General features: G+C 43.2%; 1 protein-coding gene across 9 annotated transcripts in view; it reads right to left on the bottom strand.

Annotated features, from left to right (window-relative positions):
- magi1b (membrane associated guanylate kinase, WW and PDZ domain containing 1b) overlaps positions 1-19,108 on the bottom strand; it is a 140,961-nt gene extending 121,853 nt beyond the window's left edge. For 5 of the 9 annotated variants that reach the window (XM_067588043.1, XM_067588042.1, XM_067588046.1 and 2 more), the window contains exon 1: positions 18,266-19,107. In XM_067588043.1, the coding sequence (XP_067444144.1) occupies positions 18,266-18,563 (298 nt within the window). In that variant the 5' untranslated portion in view covers positions 18,564-19,107. Of the gene's footprint in view, positions 1-18,265 lie in introns of all 9 variants that reach the window. The other 4 variants (XM_067588040.1, XM_067588041.1, XM_067588039.1 and 1 more) reach the window with 2 other exon arrangements.
- Positions 19,109-19,350: the final 242 nt, after the last annotated feature.

The raw sequence follows: 19,350 nt of genomic DNA on the forward strand, positions 1-19,350 counted from the left end.
GTCAACACACCCGCTGTTTAGTGTGGGAACGCAAAGAAAGCCAGGCACCCAGGGCCTGGAGAGGAGGGGCCACCAAGTGACACTGACCCAGGACGGAGTGACACGCCCCGGAGCGCTAATGCTAAGGGAGAGGTACGCCCTTGAGGGAGATCTTCCTTTACCTGACGTGGGGGAAGAAGCAGGAAGAAGCAAAATGAGAGCGAGATGATATTAAGAAGGAAAGGATTGAAGAAGGGAGCAGCGGTAGCATTAGACTGGGTTTACCCTCATGTGATGTAATTGGATTCCTTGCAATATGGGCTTGGGGGAAAAGGATGGAGGACAGGAGGAGGTGACTGAATAAGGGAGATGAGGAGAGGAGGAGGAGGGGTACAGAGCGACAGGGAAGAGGATTGATTTCGGTTTGAACGGTGGAATGAGTCTCAAGGGAGGGGAAGGGAAAGGGTTTGGTTGGTTGAAAAAAAAAAAAAGCCATCTCCTCCTCAGCTACTGGGGGCTCATTCGGCTCCGTAAGGCCGCGTCAAGTCGACCACGGCCGCTGGAAGTGATCGTACACCCCCAGATTTTATAACCCTCAATGTGTTCTGTTCAATCAGTACAGAAAAAAAAAAGAGAGATCCCAGGAGAGAGATAAATGGAAACAGGGTGAAATTAAGTTAAGATGGGTGTGAGCTATAATGTTAATGAGAGCAAAATTAGGTAATCTCTCCTCGTACTTGCTGGTTCCCACGACTCAACCTCTAGGAGAGAGACGGACAGAAGGAGAGCGGGGGTGTCAGCTTGTTATTTTATTAAAATTGTTTTAAAAACTGCAACTATACTTGCATCCAAAATAAATTTTCCCACAGAAGAAGAGGCTGTTATAGCGTGGTGCCGAGTTTGTCCGCACGACTGTAGCCAGGCATGAAAACACAGACTGAAACTCACTAAGAATTTGAATATTTATTAGTTCCTACCATCCCGATTACATAACTGTTGGTTGCGATCTGCATGTCTTGTTGAGAGTAACAGATGTTAGTTTGCAGTTGGAACATCTGGAGAAGCCGACTTTGTCAAGAGAACAAATCATCAAATGCTTTACATCCATCTACATACATCTGTTGAAGCTCAACCTAGCTGGGAATCTTTAGAATCTGAGATACAAGGGTCTTATTTTTAATAAAGTCTAACATTGTATGCAAAGAATTTCTGTTTTACAAAATACTGTGTGTGTGTGTGTGTGTGTTGATGAGCATGAAAAAGCACAAATCCTCATCCTACACCTCAATCAGACCTACATTGTCCTCTGCCTGTCAGTCATTCTACTATAAATAGAGTGATGGGGGCTCTGTGGTTGACCTAGGCTGCGGCACCGTGCGCTCTTCCCACAGTCAGGTAGACTGAAATACCTCCCTGTACAGCTGGCGCTTAGCGGGGCAGAAACAAGTCAGAGAAACGGACCAGATGAGCAGGTACACACACACACACGCAAAAACACACACACAAATTAGAAAAACTCTCTTCCTGTGTCTGCTCTAATTCATCTGAGTGTCAAGGCAGATGGGAAATGTTTAGCAGGGCTGGTGTATGTGTGTGTTTGTGCCTTCTAGCTGCCAAAAAAAAAAAAAAAAAAAAAAAAAGAGTGGCAGTTAAGCCAGGATTGCAGTTTGGACGGGCGATTTCCCCCACATTTACTGGGGCACATCTAGGTGCACGGAACTGAAACCTCTAATCACAAGTTGGTTACATTTCCATCTTTCTGAGGTCACTGACGATGCACTGTGGAAATGTATCTGCAATAATTGTTCCGACCAAGCTAAATCTGCTAAATCTGTAGAGAGAAAATAAAAAAAAATCCCTCCATCGACGACACGTACATGTGACATGTAGCCGAGGCACATGTGTTAATGACGAAAAATATCGCCCGGGGTTGACATTTCATGAGAAAACAGTAGCTGAATACAGACCCTTTGCTGACTCACATCCGACAAAGAAACAAACGCCTGTGGAAAATGGTATCAAAATATAGAGCTGGTCTATGTTTAGAGCGGCGAAACAAAGTCACTTTTATGACCTTGTTTGTGCCTTTTGGCGTACGATGATTTGGGCAACAGTAAAGAGCTGTATTTAGACCACACACACACACACACACAAGCATGTACGCTAGTGTACAGTTGCCAACACACACACACACACACACACACACACACACACACACACACACAGGGCCTGTGGTCAAGAGTCTTGGTACTTAGAGAACAAAGCAACACATTTTTCCTCTGCTCTCTTTTACAATGGGGAGCGAAGCTATGACATCATTTGTTTAAAACTGTATTCAAATATAACTACCTTCCCAGTGACGATCTTCCTGTGGAAAACATTAATGCTATTTTTCTCCATATGTCTTTCCTGCCCTTCAACTCTTTAAAGTAAACTCCTACATCCTGCGCATACAGTATATACACTGAGTGCGGCTTGTGTTTCTAACGTTTGCCTTTGCGTTCCCATCTTTATATAATTCGCAAACGATGCTGTAGTCGCCTCGGTGACGATTGCACCGCTTTGCCGAAGCTTGATGAAAATATTCCCACGTGTATAATGACTGAAGTAAATCATCATCGGACAGTTTGTCGTGCTAATCTCTTGGCCTTGTCTCCTCTGTGTGCCGTAGATCAGAGGAAGCTGGGATTGAGGAGCAGCCCCAGTTTATCTGGGAAGGGAATAAAAGGTGCTGAAGAGCACTGGTGAATCCTTTTAGGGCTTAAGGTAAAACCACATATTTCTATTCATGACCCAGAGGAATAGAGGTAGGCTCTTACTACTTTAAAAATATCTGAATGAAGCAGTGAAGGATCTTTAAATAGACTTCTAGTTGGTAATCAATGCATGGAGAGAATAACTATATAGAATCATGTAGAATAACTATCACAAAAAACTGGTGGATAAAACACATAAAACCAAATGATTGATTTGATTTTTAATTAATAACAACTGTTCAGACGAGGCAGCTATGTAGCAAATGCTAGCTAGCCAGCTGTCTGCATATATAATGTTGATGTCAAGAAACACACACACACACACAGCAGGAGCAGATGAATCAGTGTGTGGAGTTTTCTGCTCTTTCTGTGCTGAAAGTGGATGTCCGTGCTCTACTTAGTTGAAGCATCTGGTAGTGACAGTTCAGACATGTTTTTTGTTTGGTTTTTTTTTTTAATATGCACAACAATGACAGTCTTGCAGGTGGTGTAGGGCTCTTATTATTCATGCCAAACTGTCTTGCAGATGAAGTTCTAAAATATATTACTTAAGGAGTACAGGAAGAAAAAAAAAAAAAAAAAACAAATCGATCAAACTCATGAATCACATGAAAAGAATCAAGATTTTGTATCGAGCAGCTGTATGTCCGACACACCGCTGATTGCGCCAAAGACTCAACACCAAAGACATGGACAACAAGGCCGTTGTACCTCGCTGTCAGTGTGGAGAGACGGCAGGAATGTGGTCTGTCTGAACTCAGACAGCTAAACAAAGTTATCTGCCTGCAACATCATGAGACTAAAAGCTTCTCCTCTCCCCATCAATGTTTATCTACCGCTCTCCAAGTCTCTCTGTGTGTGTGTGTGTGTGTGTGTGTGTGTGTGTGTTTGTGTGTGTGTGTGCGTGTTGGTGTGTGTCCGGGGAAGATTTTATTTAGTAATCAGCCAAACCCCTGGAGATGACCGGCGCCTTGGGATTTAGGACCCCGTTGCCGCAGCAACCAAAAAGGTCACCTGACACCATCACCTCAGACGTCATGTTTACACTCTCCAGATGAACAGAGGGGGATAAGAGTGGAGGGATAGAGAGCTCTGGTGTGTGGTATTTAACTATGGTGAAGGCACATCGGACCGAACTGTGGATACATAGATGATCGATCTCTTTTATGTGCTGTGTACGCAGCAATCTGAGTCTGACACTTTAAACTGTGTCAAAGACAAATCAAATGTTAGTTTTGGAGAGGTTTGAGTGGCTTTGGGGAATTTGCATTTACCGGGGAGGAAACAAGGCTGCAATAAAAAATAAAAAAAAGGAACGTATGCAGGTGCAGCCTTTGATCTCTGATCTTTGTCCCGCCCCCCCCCCCCACGTGATGCGTTCCTCCGCCAAGCGCCGCCCGGTGCACCTGCTGACAGGTGCAGCGGAGATATGCTTAAGTTTCACCCCAACCTGTCTGACTGGCTTTGCTATGGGAACAACACACACCAACAAACACATGTACACCTTCACACACCAGAACAGAGGCAAAGGCTAATTTGATGACACAACAGCTTTCTCAGGTGACTAATCAATTATTGTTCATTCAGAAAATTGCTTACAAATTGCATCCCTATTAAATAATAAACCCTTGTGTCATAGGAATTAAACAATGTTCCCTACTGAGTACGTCTATGTACTCTGATGGCTTTAACGATTCAGTTTTAAGACAACTCGTGCCTTTCACTTTTTCCACACGACTCATAAGGAATGCCTGTATGGCATGTTCCTGGACTACTAACTGACAGCGAACCAGAGACGTTGTGATGATAAACAGCGAAACAGCCCCGACAGGCTGTATAGGATTCCAACCATTCCTACCCATAAGGACAAAGAACCGGCTGGGTCTGCATGGAGCTAATAAACGCACTGACTCACAGTCAGCATGGGTAGAGTCTTTATAGTCTCCTATTTGTCTTATATCTTTTAAAATACAAAATGGAAAAAACTGGGAGCTGAAATTGTTCGACAAATGTAAATAAAAGATTGTTGTGTCTCGCTACCGTATCTCAGGTCCCGCTCATGTTTTACTGGGGGGAATATCAGCTTTTGACAGAAGATTTAGAGTCCCGCAGGTTAGATTTCACTCCTCCATCTGTTAAAGCAGAACACAGGAGCTCAGTAATGTGTACTGCGTCTGACATATGACTGTATATCATATTGTGCTGTATTTGTTTGTGGCTTGTAGTCAGTTTTCATGTATGTAAGAACAAATGTAAAAAAGGAATCTGGCAATAAAGTACAATCTATCATCATCTTACTCATAATTTAAGTGTGGCAATGCAGGGGGGTAATCAATCTTTGCTCACATGCAGTAGATTAAGGTACCTGCGCCTTTAAATGTTCTGAAGAGATAAGGCAGATATAGACTGGAATGACAGAAAAGAATGAACATGAATAATAAACCAAACAAATTTAGGACTCTCATCATTTTATTATCTTCAAACAAAGAAACTGACGTCAGGAGCCTGGTTTCTGTTTCCGATGATGACTCTGTGATAAGCAGTCACTGGTTACCAGGCTGTCAGTCACTTTATCAACACACACCTGATTGGCCAGTTTGTATTTGAACAATGAGAATGAAACACACCCCCTACCACCGAGACTCACCGGACAGCTCAGCATGTTCTACCCTACAGAGCAGGAAAGAGCACCTCTGCGTTTGAACCAGAACAAAGATCATGATGGTCAAAGGCAACACAATGATTTGAGGAAGTGACACACAGGAATTACAGCGCAGAGTCAGAGATAGGGAAAACGGATCTAAAAGAAAGCTGAACAACAACCAAAAGTCCCTTCAAAAAAAAAAAATAGGAGAACAGAGCTCGGTAACATATGACAATACTGAAAATGACTCAGCTTATCAGTCATTCCTGCTGCAGTTTTCCAGCTGTTTTCTGTGATAACATTGTTCAAAAGTGTATGAGTGGTGCTTTCACTGACCCTCAAGAGAGTCTTGAGACCAACACAATCGGTCGCTTTTAATAAACTCTCTCTCTCTCTCTCTCTCTCTCCAACACCATCTCCAGTTGTGAGGAGACGACTCCGAACAGGCTTGTCATGTGCGCTGCTGAAACCCCACAGTCACTGTGACAGAAAGAGAGGAGTGCTACTTGTCCACGGTGACTCAGCACGGAACTAGGCCACAATCCGGTCCCGACTGTCCCCTTATCAGGCCATTTACATCAAGAAGAATAGAAATCAGCTGCCCCTGAAAAGAAACAGTGTGTCTGTGAGCACACGGAGCCTGTAAGAGCCCCACAGGGAAATTAGATTCCTTGTCTAATTTATGAGCTCTGGAGCCCGGTAGAGCTCCAGGACATGGAGGGACGTCTGTGTTCACCAGCAATCTTCTGCCTATTTGCATCAGTGAGTTTTTTTTTTTAAAGAAAATAGGTGAATCTCTGTGTGTTAAACAGATTGGTGCAATACATCACTGGTACGGGAACTGTCATTTCATAGCGAAGTGCATCGAGTGGGAACATCAAAAAAAAGGGAAGGGGGGGGTGGCTGAGAGAGAGAGAAATGATATAAAAAAAAGGTGTGTTGATGTTGCGCATTGCTTTTACAATGACGCGGTTGAGTAGGGAGATTCGTTTCCAGGAGCGGGCAGAAAAGATGTTTCCTGTTGGACAATCAGTGCGGTCGTCATTCGCAGCACAGTCTCCAATGATAGGTTATCTGTAGGAATACAAGTCATAGTTGTACATACTAGCCCGAGCTTATCTCCACTGCTGACAAATGATGCCACAAAGTAAGTTAAGTGTTGTAAAAGTCAGTGTGTGTATACGCTGAGGGACATGCATTTGTCACCGTGGCGACATTTCAGACAAGCTAATAGCACAGCAGGTGAAAAAATTCAACGAGAAAACATTTTTCAACAGAGTATACAACTTTTCTAATAGGTTTCCCTACAGAAATAAATTACATTAACTCTGAAGTACGTTTCAATGATAGCGCTAAGCTTCTCTTGTGTCTCTAGGCCCGCTGTGTCCTCCCATAAATGAAAGGAGAGTTCCAGGCAAGGTGGAGTACGAGCCATACTGGGGCCTATAAAATAACTGTCAGTGACACACAGCAGACACCTGAGAGACTAAAATACTGATCTGGGCCAGCCCCAGCTATGTAAACAGAGCATTCCAGAGCAGTACAGAGCACAGGGAAACAGTGTTATGTGTGTGTGTGTGTGTGTGTGTGTGTGTGTGTGAGAGACAAAGAGTCAGAGAGTGAGACAATATTCCTGCATGCAAACATAGGAAAAATATTTGCATGCATTAAGCTCTTATGTATATCCTGAGGGCGTGGCTATCTAACTTTACATGAGAGTGTATGTCTGTCCATGTGTGTGTGTGTGTGTGTGTGTGTGTGTGTGTGTGTGTGTGTGTGAGCGTATCTAAATCTTCAGTGATTGTAGTGGGGCATTACCGAGTGACAAATGGAATTCAGACCCAGCCCACTCAATCCTGCTCATTTGACCCAAAACACTGCTTTTAAAAAAAAAAAAAAAAAAAAAAAATCACATGATGTCCATTGCCCATATAAAAATCCTTGCAAATAACATCAACAGCATGCTATGTGAGGTGGTTAACCTCAGCTTCACAGCTTCACAAAACCTCCGTCCAGATCTGCTACAGTCGGTCATTGTGCTGCTGAGCAATCATTAGATAAAGTGAAAACGCAGACATGATGACGAGGCCTGGAGGGTCTGTCCTCCTGTATGGCATGATTTCCATATGGAAATCTCATGTCATAGTGTCCATGAGACCTTTTATCCACACCGTTGCTACCGTCGTTCGTTACTTTCCGAAAGCCCTGCTCATTCAGTGAGCCGCAGCTCAGCAGTACAGCTTCTTTATACAGTATAGGCGTGTGTTATGTAATGTAAAGAGGAAGTTTAAATTTTAATGGTTAGCGTTTTAATTTAATTACAACTACAAAGGCTGGACCGGCTCGGTTAAGAAATTGTTTAGAACTTTTATGCGAGAAATGCATTTTCCACTTATTACAATTTTAGTAGGAAGCAAAGCTCCTCTGTCTCATAGCATTTGTTCACTGCAGTCTAGGAAAGTAGTTTAACTCAGTGACACCAGTAAGGATGCATATACATCAGGGATGCTCCTTAGAAAAATATCAGCATTAATCTGAAAATACATTTTAAGGGATACCCCAATAAAACTACAAATCCCTACTGGAGATATTGATTAAACAGTCACTGAGTAACATACAGTACTGACATGTCTTCACATCTTTTACAGCTCCGAGGCATAAAAGAGATGCTCCAGCAACACTAACAGCACCTCGCCTGGACAGGCTGTGTGTACGACACACAGCCTGGTGTTGGCTGGTATGTCATACAGTAGTACGAGTTCTTCATTTACAGGAGAAAACTCATACAGCACGTGCTCTTGTAAACTCAGCGTTCACCCGAAAACACTGTGCCAAATCTATTACACAACAACTGCTGTTGGAGGGAGCGCAAGATCGAAAGCGGCTTTAATACGATATCAGATTCACACGGGGAGCAGGGGACATGAGGGTAATAAAAGAGAGTCATGGTGGAGGTGCACGCTTCCTTCATCTTCCAAGAGGAGGATTATCATGATTGTGTGAAAATGTGAAGTCAAGGTGTGGAAATTTAGAGTAAAAAATGCGATAATACTAATTCAAAGATCCATCATCAAGCGCATTTACTGGCTTTCATCGAATTTAAGTCTTACAATAACCCGATGACTTATGTCACTGGAACTGAACGAACCATCAACTGGCAATGTTAAAGTGATTCTAAAGCCAAGCGTGTACAGTATCTTTCACCAGCTTTAACCTCTGTCTGTTTTTCACAATACTGCATTAAAATAACAACTTATTAAGTTAGATGATGGTTTTTGTGTGTGCGTGCTATAGAAAGCGCCGCGGTTGTCACATAAACAAACGTCGCTTCGAGAGACGTAACATCTGTGACGGATGCCCGCAGTGGAGACAAAAGATGGACACCAGTGACCTCTTAATTAAGACTCAATCCTCTCCCTGTCTTTGCTAATTAGTGTCTGCTTGTCTAATTAAGATTCAATCAGTAAGCTGTCACATTTTACTCACTGTGCCAGTTTAATGAAGCCTGTACAGTAATTGAGAGTGTACGGAGCGCTTCTGTCTTGTGGAAAAATGAGGACAAAGTGTCTCTATTATAGTTTTCATATGTGTTCTGACCTTTAGGTGTTCATATGCGTACTGACCTTTACGTTCCACTAACAGACACATAAACTGACACAGCGGGACAGCGTAACTCTCGTACCGCCACGGTCCCTGGTGCGGCCGAGGCAGTCGGAGCTTGACTGTGGTTTCACAGTTGTCTGCATCCACATTAGACTTGGGTCAGATAAGACTATTTTGGTTGTATTATCGTATTATTTCACCTTTCGAGCACATTATATTATGCTCTGTGCCCATAGCCTGTTGCTATGAGCACAGGATGAAAGCAACTCCTCAGACGTTCAGTTACGCCTGGCCCGCATTAACAGTCATTAAGGAGGTGATGATGAAGTATTAAGTCTGCCTCAGTCTTCAGTGTTTTGCCCGCAGAACCTGATAAAAAAAAAGCAAGACCGCACATGAAGATGAATTACTGAACCTTTCATCTTGTTATATCTTTCACTTTTTTTTTGTTTTTTTTGGCTGGCAAATTACAGAGATGTGAGAATTATATAAAGGCTCTTCCAAAAAAAAAAAAAAAAAATCAGTTGAACTTTCTGAAAATTGAGGCCTGTTTTTAAAAAAAAAAAGCTGGAGATAAAACGCCCAGGTCTGAACCAACTCTGCTTGCAGCTTTTCATCTAGATTCAACAGCGGGTCAGACATGTCGACTGGCACAGTTTATAAGCTCTGACAGCACTTAACAGCCAAAAGATTTCATTGTCAAAGAGAGCTGAATTGAAACCATACAGAATAGGGAAATTCATATTCAGAAAGCACTGGCCCCTGACAATGCTAACCATTCTCCAACTGTTCTCCTCCCACTTTGGCATCTAGCTCACTTCATTTGTTCCTTTTTTTTTTTTTTTTGGCACAAAAAAAATGTGAATAAACCAGTCTACCTTCTCAAGTTCCTTTTCACCACAATCAGATAAAAACTTGAATGTTTTAGTCATGTTTTGCGAAGCATACCAAAATGGTAAATGGCTGAATTTATACAGCGCTCTTATCCAACTTTATCCTACCTTTTCTACTGCTCAAACACCCGTTCACTCACACATCCGTTGGCGGCGAGCTACCACGCAGGACGAGTCGGGGGTCAAACTGCCGACCTTCTGATTTGCATATGACCTTCCGCTCTACCTCCTGAACCACAGCCGCCCCAAAGGTAAAGAATCTCTTATGTGTGTGTGGTCCCCTGCGTAAATTGAATCATTTAGTGTGTGTATCGCTAAGCTGAAGAGTCATGGAACTACTGGAAACAATAATGTGAGCAGTACAGTACAGGGATTTGTGGTGATTGAGTCATGCCCGGCTTTAGGGGACACACAAGCACAGCTGATGCGCGGTCGTCATGCAGAGCCACGTGCTCCGACACAGATATCGGACAGTTGCGAAGGCCGTTACACACGGTGTCGCTTGGCCCTCAGCTCCTAACCAGTTATTACCCAACATTCGTCAGCACTGGGGAGGGCCACCTGCGAAGCTGATGACACAACCGTATCTCAGCTGCCATCATAAGAGATTACCAGAGCCATTTGCTGTCCTGCAGGCTTCCAGCTAACCGCAGGACACACATGCTTTCTCAATCAAGGCTGCTTCACTGCTAGTCACCATCACACAGGCTGATATTTCCAGATGGGGGACCTGTAGGCGGCTTCTTTTTTTTTTAACTGTGTACTCGCTGTACACATAGAAATACTTTTTTTTTTTTTAGAATTCACAAAGTTTTCACCAGGTAGTTTTATTTTCCCAAGGAGTATAAGTGCATTACTGCCTGAATGACTACACAGGCCTAATTAGTGAAATACTTCCGGAAAGAACACCGCCGCTCCAGCAGATACCTCATTTCCTAACCACAAACACTAACACATGTTACCAGTCCGTCTTCCTTGTTTCAAATCTTCCTTTAGCTAATTTATTTTACCCATAAGCCACCACGCTCTCCCTTCACTGCCACCCACATGAAGCTGCCACCCACAAAAGCAGCACTTTGCCACACACATGTCATCCATAACTGCTGTGAAGTGACCTGTTGGACAATTCTTTTCTTTAGGAGACTCAGGCAGGAAAAAGGGCAGGTTGATGGGGGGGGGGGGGTGCCCTTTAATAAGAGCCGTCACAATTCCCATATTCTCACGACAAAGCGTGTGGAGAGAACAGATGAAGACTTGAGAGGGGAGAGATGAAGAGAGCAGTCAAGATGAATAGAGCGAGAAAAAAGATGAGGAGGAGGAGGTGGAGGAGGAAGAATAAGGCAGTGTGGCTGAGCGAAGGCATTGTTGTGTGTGTGTGCCGCATAATTGCCACTGCAGGAAGACCCCGGGAGTTTGGACTTGTGAGTGTGTGTGTGTGTGTGTGTGTGTGTGTGTGTGTGCGCGCGTGGCTACGTGTTGTGTGTTCACTGCTGCGGACAAACAGACAGACTCGTTTCTAAATCCTCTTAATCAGGGCTAGACTGTTCTCTAAACCTGTGGATGCTCCCTTGTTTTGTCTGCGTGTGCACATGAATGTGCGTGAGTAAGCTTCCCAAAGACTTTGCATTAATGGGATTTGTGTAAACAGAACCCAAAGGCCTCAACCGGAACGTAATTAAAGGTAAAGAAGAGAAGGGAGCACACTGGGGGTAAAAAAAAAAAAAAAAAAAAAGCCTTTATATCTGCAGCAGGCTGAGAGATAAAGTATAGATTTTCTAGGTGCAAACACAACTAGACAGATAACAAGCTGACGATTAGCTTTTAACGACAATAAATTAACTCCATGTAAGCTTTCAAGTGTCTTTTCCCCATCTTGTTATCTCAATACATCGCATAAGCCGCAAAATAATATGACAGAAACAGGAGTTAAAAATGTACGTTTCCTTGTGCAGAAGTTAAGTCCCTGCCGAATTTAGAAAAAAGTTATAAAAACCCTCAACTTTTCAAGACACTAGCAGCATTTTTCTTGGGCACATCCACTTGCAACTGGCTCTAGTCTCAGCCATATTAATAATGCCCACAGCCACTACCAATCCCATCATTTTGCTTCCTAGTCGTGCCCGCTGGAGGCATAACCACGTCTCATCCGAGTTTAACAGCAGCAGAGCTGACAGAGAGACTTGGCCACGTCAGCCTGTCTGGCACGCAAATGGGCACACACACCACCACTATCTGCAGGCGTGCACATGATCCCATTCCTGACTTAACACGGGACAAAAAAAAAAAAAAAACAGCACTGCCTATGCTCAAACATTGTTAAGACTCTGCGCACAGTGAAGGCTGGCAGAGCGACTGTGCTACTTCTGATGTGACTGCAGGTTAGGGTCTTGGTACAACAGTTTACCACTCAGCTACTGACATTTGCAACACTTATTGTTTAAAAAGGTTGCTCTAGTGCTGTGAGTCATTTTTAGCCATTCTAGTGGCATAGCTCTTGGGATGGCAATGTTGGTCTGTCACACTGCGGGTTGGTTGGTCAACCACTTTGGTGAAATATCTAAACAGCAATTGGATGAACTGCCATGAGATTTGGTACGCACATTCATGTCACCCTCTGGATGAATTGTTATCAATTGGGTGTTCCTTTACCTTTTCACCTGATGCCATCATCAGGTCAAAAGTCCAATTTGGCTAATTCTTTAGCTAATGACCAAATACCCACTAAACTAATTACATTCCCCTCAATCTCAGCTATACTTTGTGTCCAGGGCTAATTATAACATGCTAATATGCTAAACTAAGATGGTGAACCTAGCAAACATTATACCTGCTACTAAACACTGGCATATTAGCACATGGTGCCATGCTAGCATTAGCATTTAGCTCAAAGCTGTGCCAAAGTGCAGCCTCACAAAGTCGCTAGGGTTGCTGTGGACTCTTTTCCATCGAATGACAGGTGTAGCACACCAAACCTGATAGATAAAAGTCTTAGGGTTATAAAATTCAAGTGAATGAGACAACATGCCTTTTTTCAAGGCCTTAATGCTTCATTTAAAAAAGCCTTTTATTAAGATATTCACCTGCTCTAAGGTTTGAGGCTAATTACGCTAACACAGAGCATCACCATACCTCCTAGCTGGGAGATTATGCTAACAAGCCAGTTGGATTGACTGTGTGGGAGTAAGTAAAGGCCTTTTGAGTAGATTTGTCAACTCATCTTACACTTTGGCTAACTTAACAGTTACTTTAGTTACTGAACCAAAGCTCCCTGATATTAAAGCTTACGGCTTTAATTTTCCTGTGTGTTCTAATGCCCTTAAGGGACTAATCATTTCATGGTTTGACAGATGGAAAAAAGCAAAGCGTGGTTAAATGACTCTATGCTACAAATCCTCAAGAAGTGACCACTGAGAAAAGAGAGTGTTGACAGATTTACTTAGAACTGCTTCGGCGTTAGACTGAAAGGGTCTCCAGGGGAAAATGTCAATGATCTCTATGTCCATTTCCTTGTTAAAATCTACAACAGCTATAATAGCAACAGCTGCCTCAGAAAACCACAGTGAAGCTTCTTTGCCAGTGTAGACCATAATAAAGGTCAGTCAGAAAAACAGCAATTCATAATGTGTGTCAGATCGAACTGACTGTCTTAAGCCTTGACGTTCCTTGGTATCCAGGACTCTTTTTAAGAACTTTTGTCAACCGTGTCGAAAACTTCGGAACATATACTCCTCTACTGTGTGTGTACTGTAACTGTATACAATTTGAGGAGACCGCATGAGAGCAGTCTTCAAAGAAAAAAGCCTCACCGCCTCCCCCGCCCTACTAACCTCACTATCGTAAATTAGTTGGCCTTTCTCTTCCTCTGACAGAGTGTGTAACTGCAAGTGCCTAGTGTGACCAATTCCCATTCACACTCAGTACAACAGCCTACACTTGAGCTAATTGGGAAAATAAAGACAATTCTTTGGCAAACAAGAGAAAAGACAGCACACATGTGCATATGTACCTCTTTAGTGGGATTACAAAAAGCTCTGCATTAGTGAGACAGCATTTAATGGTCTATTTAGTTGGTAACTGAGTGTCCCTCCAGTGCATTTAAATGCAGAGCTTAAGCTGGGCGCCGACACACACACACACGCACACACACACACAAACTCAGCTCAGAGTAGGCGAGATGCTTATACTCTACATATGTGACTTCTATCTCTCCCTCTTTCTGGCTCTCATACACTCGCATACATGCAAACACACACCCTGAAATTGAAGCCAGAGATCTTTCCTAAAGGAAGTGAAGTCGTTCCACCGCTGTCAGAGAATACAAAGGTGGAAGAATGGTTGGGGTAAAAGGAGGGGTGTCCAACTTCCTGCTGAGAGAAAGGAAATAAACACTTCCATATGCAAACCCTGCCAGACACGCTCACACGTTCGCATGTACATACGCACAGAGCCTGGAGTCAATGCAGCGACGCAGTGTTGTAAATTTGAGCAGGAGGGCCCTAGTTAGCAGCTCGCGCCGGCATATGAAAGGGAGAATATTTTCTGCTTCCAGAAATTTATAGCTAGTGAGGCATCATTCATCACAGCGGCTCTGTAATATAATGCAGCATGGAAAGAAATACACTCCTCCGAAGCTGTAGCTCCTCAATTCCTGATTGGTCTGGGAGAACGACGGTTGGTTTTATGTGAAAAGGATTCAAATTCTAGTGTGTGTGAGAGAGAGAGAGAGAGAGAGAGAGAGTGTGTGATCACATGCAGCAAATCCTGTTGACTAAGGCGACCCACACACAGCATACCTCCCGGGGAAAACCATGAACTCCACTGTGTCGTTTTTCATGTCCGAAACACACACACACACACACACACATGCATACACACATGTTTTACAATGCTGGTAAAGGCCTTCTTCTTCTACCCCTAATCTCATCTAAACCTTACCATAAACTGAATTTAAAAACTATTAAACCTTAGTAGTCCTTGATAGAAGTGAGGAGTCACAAGTTTTCACTTTGGGAGGATTTTAACAATTCTGTCCACATGAAAATACAACACACACACACACACACACACACACACACAGGAGCGATCATAGAAATATCCCTGATTACTAAACACACTCGACATGTACGCTGACACCGGCGAGAGCATGACACTAATCTGCTCTCAATCTGAAACCTCTCTGTTGTGAGAGTGTGTTTGCACAAGTATGTGTTTGTGCATCTCTGTGTGTGTGTTAGCCAGTGATTGTTTTGCATATGTGAGGCAGTAGGTCATCTTCTTATGAAGATTATCCGTAAAGAAGTTCCAGGGGGAGGTTTATCAGATTGACAAATCTCATCATAATGTGAATTTGTGTTTCTCGTTGTCATTATAGCACATCTCCGTCTCTGCACGAGTGTTAACCATTAATTTGCGCGAGGAGAGGGTCAGCGGCTGCTTGTTTAAGACGATGAGGAGTGAGAGTGCAGGTCTGTGTTTGTATGTAATAGTCCTTAATTACATAATCCGATTATTTTCCTCACAGCTGTTTGCCTGATCAATACGCAATGAAGTGGACTTTTCGAGCGGAAGTGCTACAGATGTGTTTTCTGTGGTGTATATTTATGTGTGTGTGTCTTGTTCTGTTTCACTGATACCTCAAGTAAACATTACAATCTCTGCAGTAGAGAACTAGCAGAGGCTCTTATCAGCTCCAACTAGAAACGTCCCTCTGTGTGCTTGTGTGTGCGCTAACAGGTCTGAATATAGTGCTGAAGGTCCCGGGCCCTGGCCTTAACACTTTTTACAACATGTCTCGTCATACTGCTGCCAGTCAACAGCAGCAGCAGAGGCTTCCTGAATATCAGCGAGCCAACACACTGCAGCAGCACCCCTCCTTACATCTCACTTGATTAAAGTGAGAAAATGGCACAAGTTCTGGGTAAAATTAGGTCAGTCAGATTTTACAGATGGCCCTTGTTGCCAAGCATATTTTCCCAATTAAGGCTGATTAGGGCGGGAAATTCCCAGACAGCGTGAATTATTAAAAACGTGAAATGGAATCTGATCACGTGACGTTGTACGGCGGTGACACCCGACATCCCCTGATGGGTCCTGGAAGAAAAGGGGGAGCTGGGAGACTTCTGATTGGCTCAGAGTGAGAAGTGAGTTTGCTTGATTAAATCTCCTCTCGGGACTGTACGGGCGTGTGCACACTGAGATTGATTTTTCATTGCACTTGTCAGTCCAGGACAACTTCCACTTCATAAGTATTTTTCATAAAAGCACACGTGTAAATAATAAAAATGTATGACAGCTGAATTCCGTTTTTGCTGCTTTGGTTTCAGGTTCGTGGTATTGTGCGTGCTGGCTCACTGTCACACTGTCACGGTTCACTGGAATAGAGCAAAGCCATTGTTAATGATATTAGTTACACCTGTGCTTTTCCTGCTATGAAAAGTCAGAACATCTATTGTGAAAAAGGCCTTTTAAGTTTGGTGACATCACATAATTACCAGCATAGCTTCACCCAACTTCAACCTGTGCAGAGCTTAATCAGCCAATAAGTGCAAACACCTGTCTGGGTGTCACATTAATGCGCTTCATAGAGAATTCAAATGAAAATTTTTAGAGGAATTTAACATTTTTAGACCAAAACTCTGAAGGTTTTATTCCAAACAAAGACTAAAGCAAGTGATTTCGGTTATTAAATAAGAAAGGAGGAACTAATCAGTGATATCTGCCGGTGTAATGTTTGTTTAGAATGAAAACCTGCACTTCAGAGCGCACAACTACTGAGCACCGCTGTAAACAAATTAAACCAAGGTCAAGATGGCAGTGGCCATATAGGTATTGTCAGTGCTGGACCACGATTTCCATTAGCCCCATTGCTCCACCATCCCAAAGAGGGTATTCTCATTCACTTTATGATGATTAAATTGTTGTGTACTTTCTTCATAAGCTTTTCACTGTGTGCATTTGTTCAGAAACTGCACAAGATCCACCCTTCATTCACTGGAAGAGTAGTGCGTTCTTCCAGTTTGGTGCCAAATTGATTTCTCCCTCTGCCAAACTTAATGCAATGGCACAGAATGTGATATGCAGGTAGATGGTTTCCACCTTTATAGTCTTAATATCATTATACAGCCCTGAAATCCACGCAGTACTCCTTTACTGATGTTAAATTCTACATGTGGAGCCTTTACAAAAGCCTGCTACCACCTCTGTACAGGCACAGCCAACATTGCTGCCAGCGTTCACAGGTTATAAATACGTGAAATTGTCCTTGAAGAGCGGTTGCTCTTTTGTCTGCCTCTAAAGGAAGTTAGTGTGGCCCAGGCTGGCTCCGAGCATCCCTTCAGCAGTCTGCTTTGCCACGCTGGGAGCCTGTCAGAGTGGCTCAGTGTCAAACTGCCCAGCCCTGCTGAGTCAAGCTGACCATGAACTAGCCAGACCAGCAACACTGGCCTGATGTTCCTGTTCTTGTTAGCTGCCTGATGTTCCCATTCCTGTTTGGTGCTAGAAAAATGTTGCCAGTCTAGCCTGTTTGAGGAGTCGACGGATCCAATATAGCCCCAACAAACACAGCTGAAAAAATGCCAAGCCAAGTCAGACTTTGTTGATTATGTGTATATTTAGTACTAGATGGCTTCAGTGTAACTAAATAATCACTTCTTTATTCCGTTCAATGTGTCTGCCTCACTCACCTTCTCATCTGCTGTTCATAATCTCCTATGATGTGATATTCTTACAGAAAAAAAAATGCTATTGAACAAGGCTGGTTCTACTGAACATAATGAGATGATTGACACCTGTATTGAAATGATTATTTCAGGTGTTGAATGATCAGGTTTAGCTTTGTGTGAAGGCTGAAGGCTTAATGCTAAACTGGAATTGTTTCATTCATTTCTTGAGGCATTTCATGTGGTTGGTGAGAAGAAAACAGAACACGGGGAAGCTGAATAAACAAAATTTGTGAGCTTATGTTGTTTCCACCCCTCTGAACCCGACAGGTGGCATTTTCTCTAGAAGTACACGCTAAACGCCATTCAAAAAACTGTCAATTTAAAGTGGGATTGCTCATCGACAGGTGTACAATGTCGGGACTTTGGTGAGAGTTTGATGTAATATATTTTGCCTGGCAGAAGTTATTTGAATATATTACCTACCTCAGGATAACCCACAGAACTCCTCCCTGGAGGCAAAGCCAATTCAAGTTTCTAATTTAACAAACTTTTAAGCTTAATTGTACATTACATATGTGCCGAATTGAAGAGTGCTTCTTTCTGTTTCGGGAAAAGTCTTGGAACAACATTTTCCACCGCTGTTATAGTTTTCACAGAACTGTGCGACATTAAAAGAGCAAAGTTTAAAGGGAGTTTTGTGTGTGTGCCGCCGCCTCTTCCAGTCCTTACCTTGCCTGACAGTTTTCAACCTGACGGGACCTTTGCAGTTCTTTATGACTGTCTGCACGTCATATAAGGGTAATCCTGAAATCGAGAGGTTCTCCACCTCCAGCAGCAGGTCCCCTTCAGTTAATTTCCCACTTTTATAAACCACAACATCCTCATTCACTTGCCCGATGTAGGCGAACTCTCCGTTCTCCGCGCCGCCGCGCAGTGGCACGTTCAAGTCACCGCGGGCATCTTTACAGACGGAGCTCTCGTTCACTCTGGAGGTCCAGTGGTTTTTCTTTAGCGCGGGTTTGGACATTGTGAACAGTTATAAGCCCGACACCAAAAACTGGCGGGCTCTGCTACTGGGATGAGAAACAGTCACAGCAGCAGTGTCTCTCAGAAAGTGGACTTGTATCCGAGTGAAGCGCAGCAAACTTTCTTTCTCTTCCACAGAAACATGAGTGCCGCTCTCCCGTGGGTGAGAAATCAAGCCATCCCTGTGCGCTCTGAAGTCACTCCTTACTGTGCAGATATTGCTTGAATCATTTTTCTTAACATCCTTGCAGTTTAATCTCCTTTTATCGATGTCATGTTACAGCTGCCACGGTCCCACTCGCGTCTCGTGTCCACTTATTCAAATCCTCGCAGTTTTTTTCTTCTCAACTCACTTTAAATGGCGTTTCTTTCTTTCCTCCAGTCAGCAGAAACTGAACTCTTTCCTCTCCGTATCTGAATCGTTGACTTTAACGACGCGTGTCACAGTCCTCGGATCTTTTAACCAGGTACAACAACGCTCTGGTGCGTTTAGCTGGATCTCAGTCCCACTCTGGGCTCTGATGTAGTGCTGGGAATGTGTTGCTGCTTGTGCTGCATTCATGTGCTGTCGGAAATATTAACTTCCAGATGGGGACGCATGAACGACCCTTTTAGAATACTAGATTTTACGTTATGGAAAATGTAATTATAATATAAGTGTAAATATTCTGCAACTCCTGATAAGTTTATAATGTTTGTAATGTATAGAGTATAGAGTAATGCTCTTAATTTTGTGGCCTATGTTTCTGACCAAACAACAGATGATGAGATGGGGTTTTTTTTTCTTT

Source organism: Thunnus thynnus, chromosome 4 (genome assembly GCF_963924715.1).
Source record: "Thunnus thynnus chromosome 4, fThuThy2.1, whole genome shotgun sequence".
NCBI lineage: Eukaryota > Metazoa > Chordata > Actinopteri > Scombriformes > Scombridae > Thunnus > Thunnus thynnus.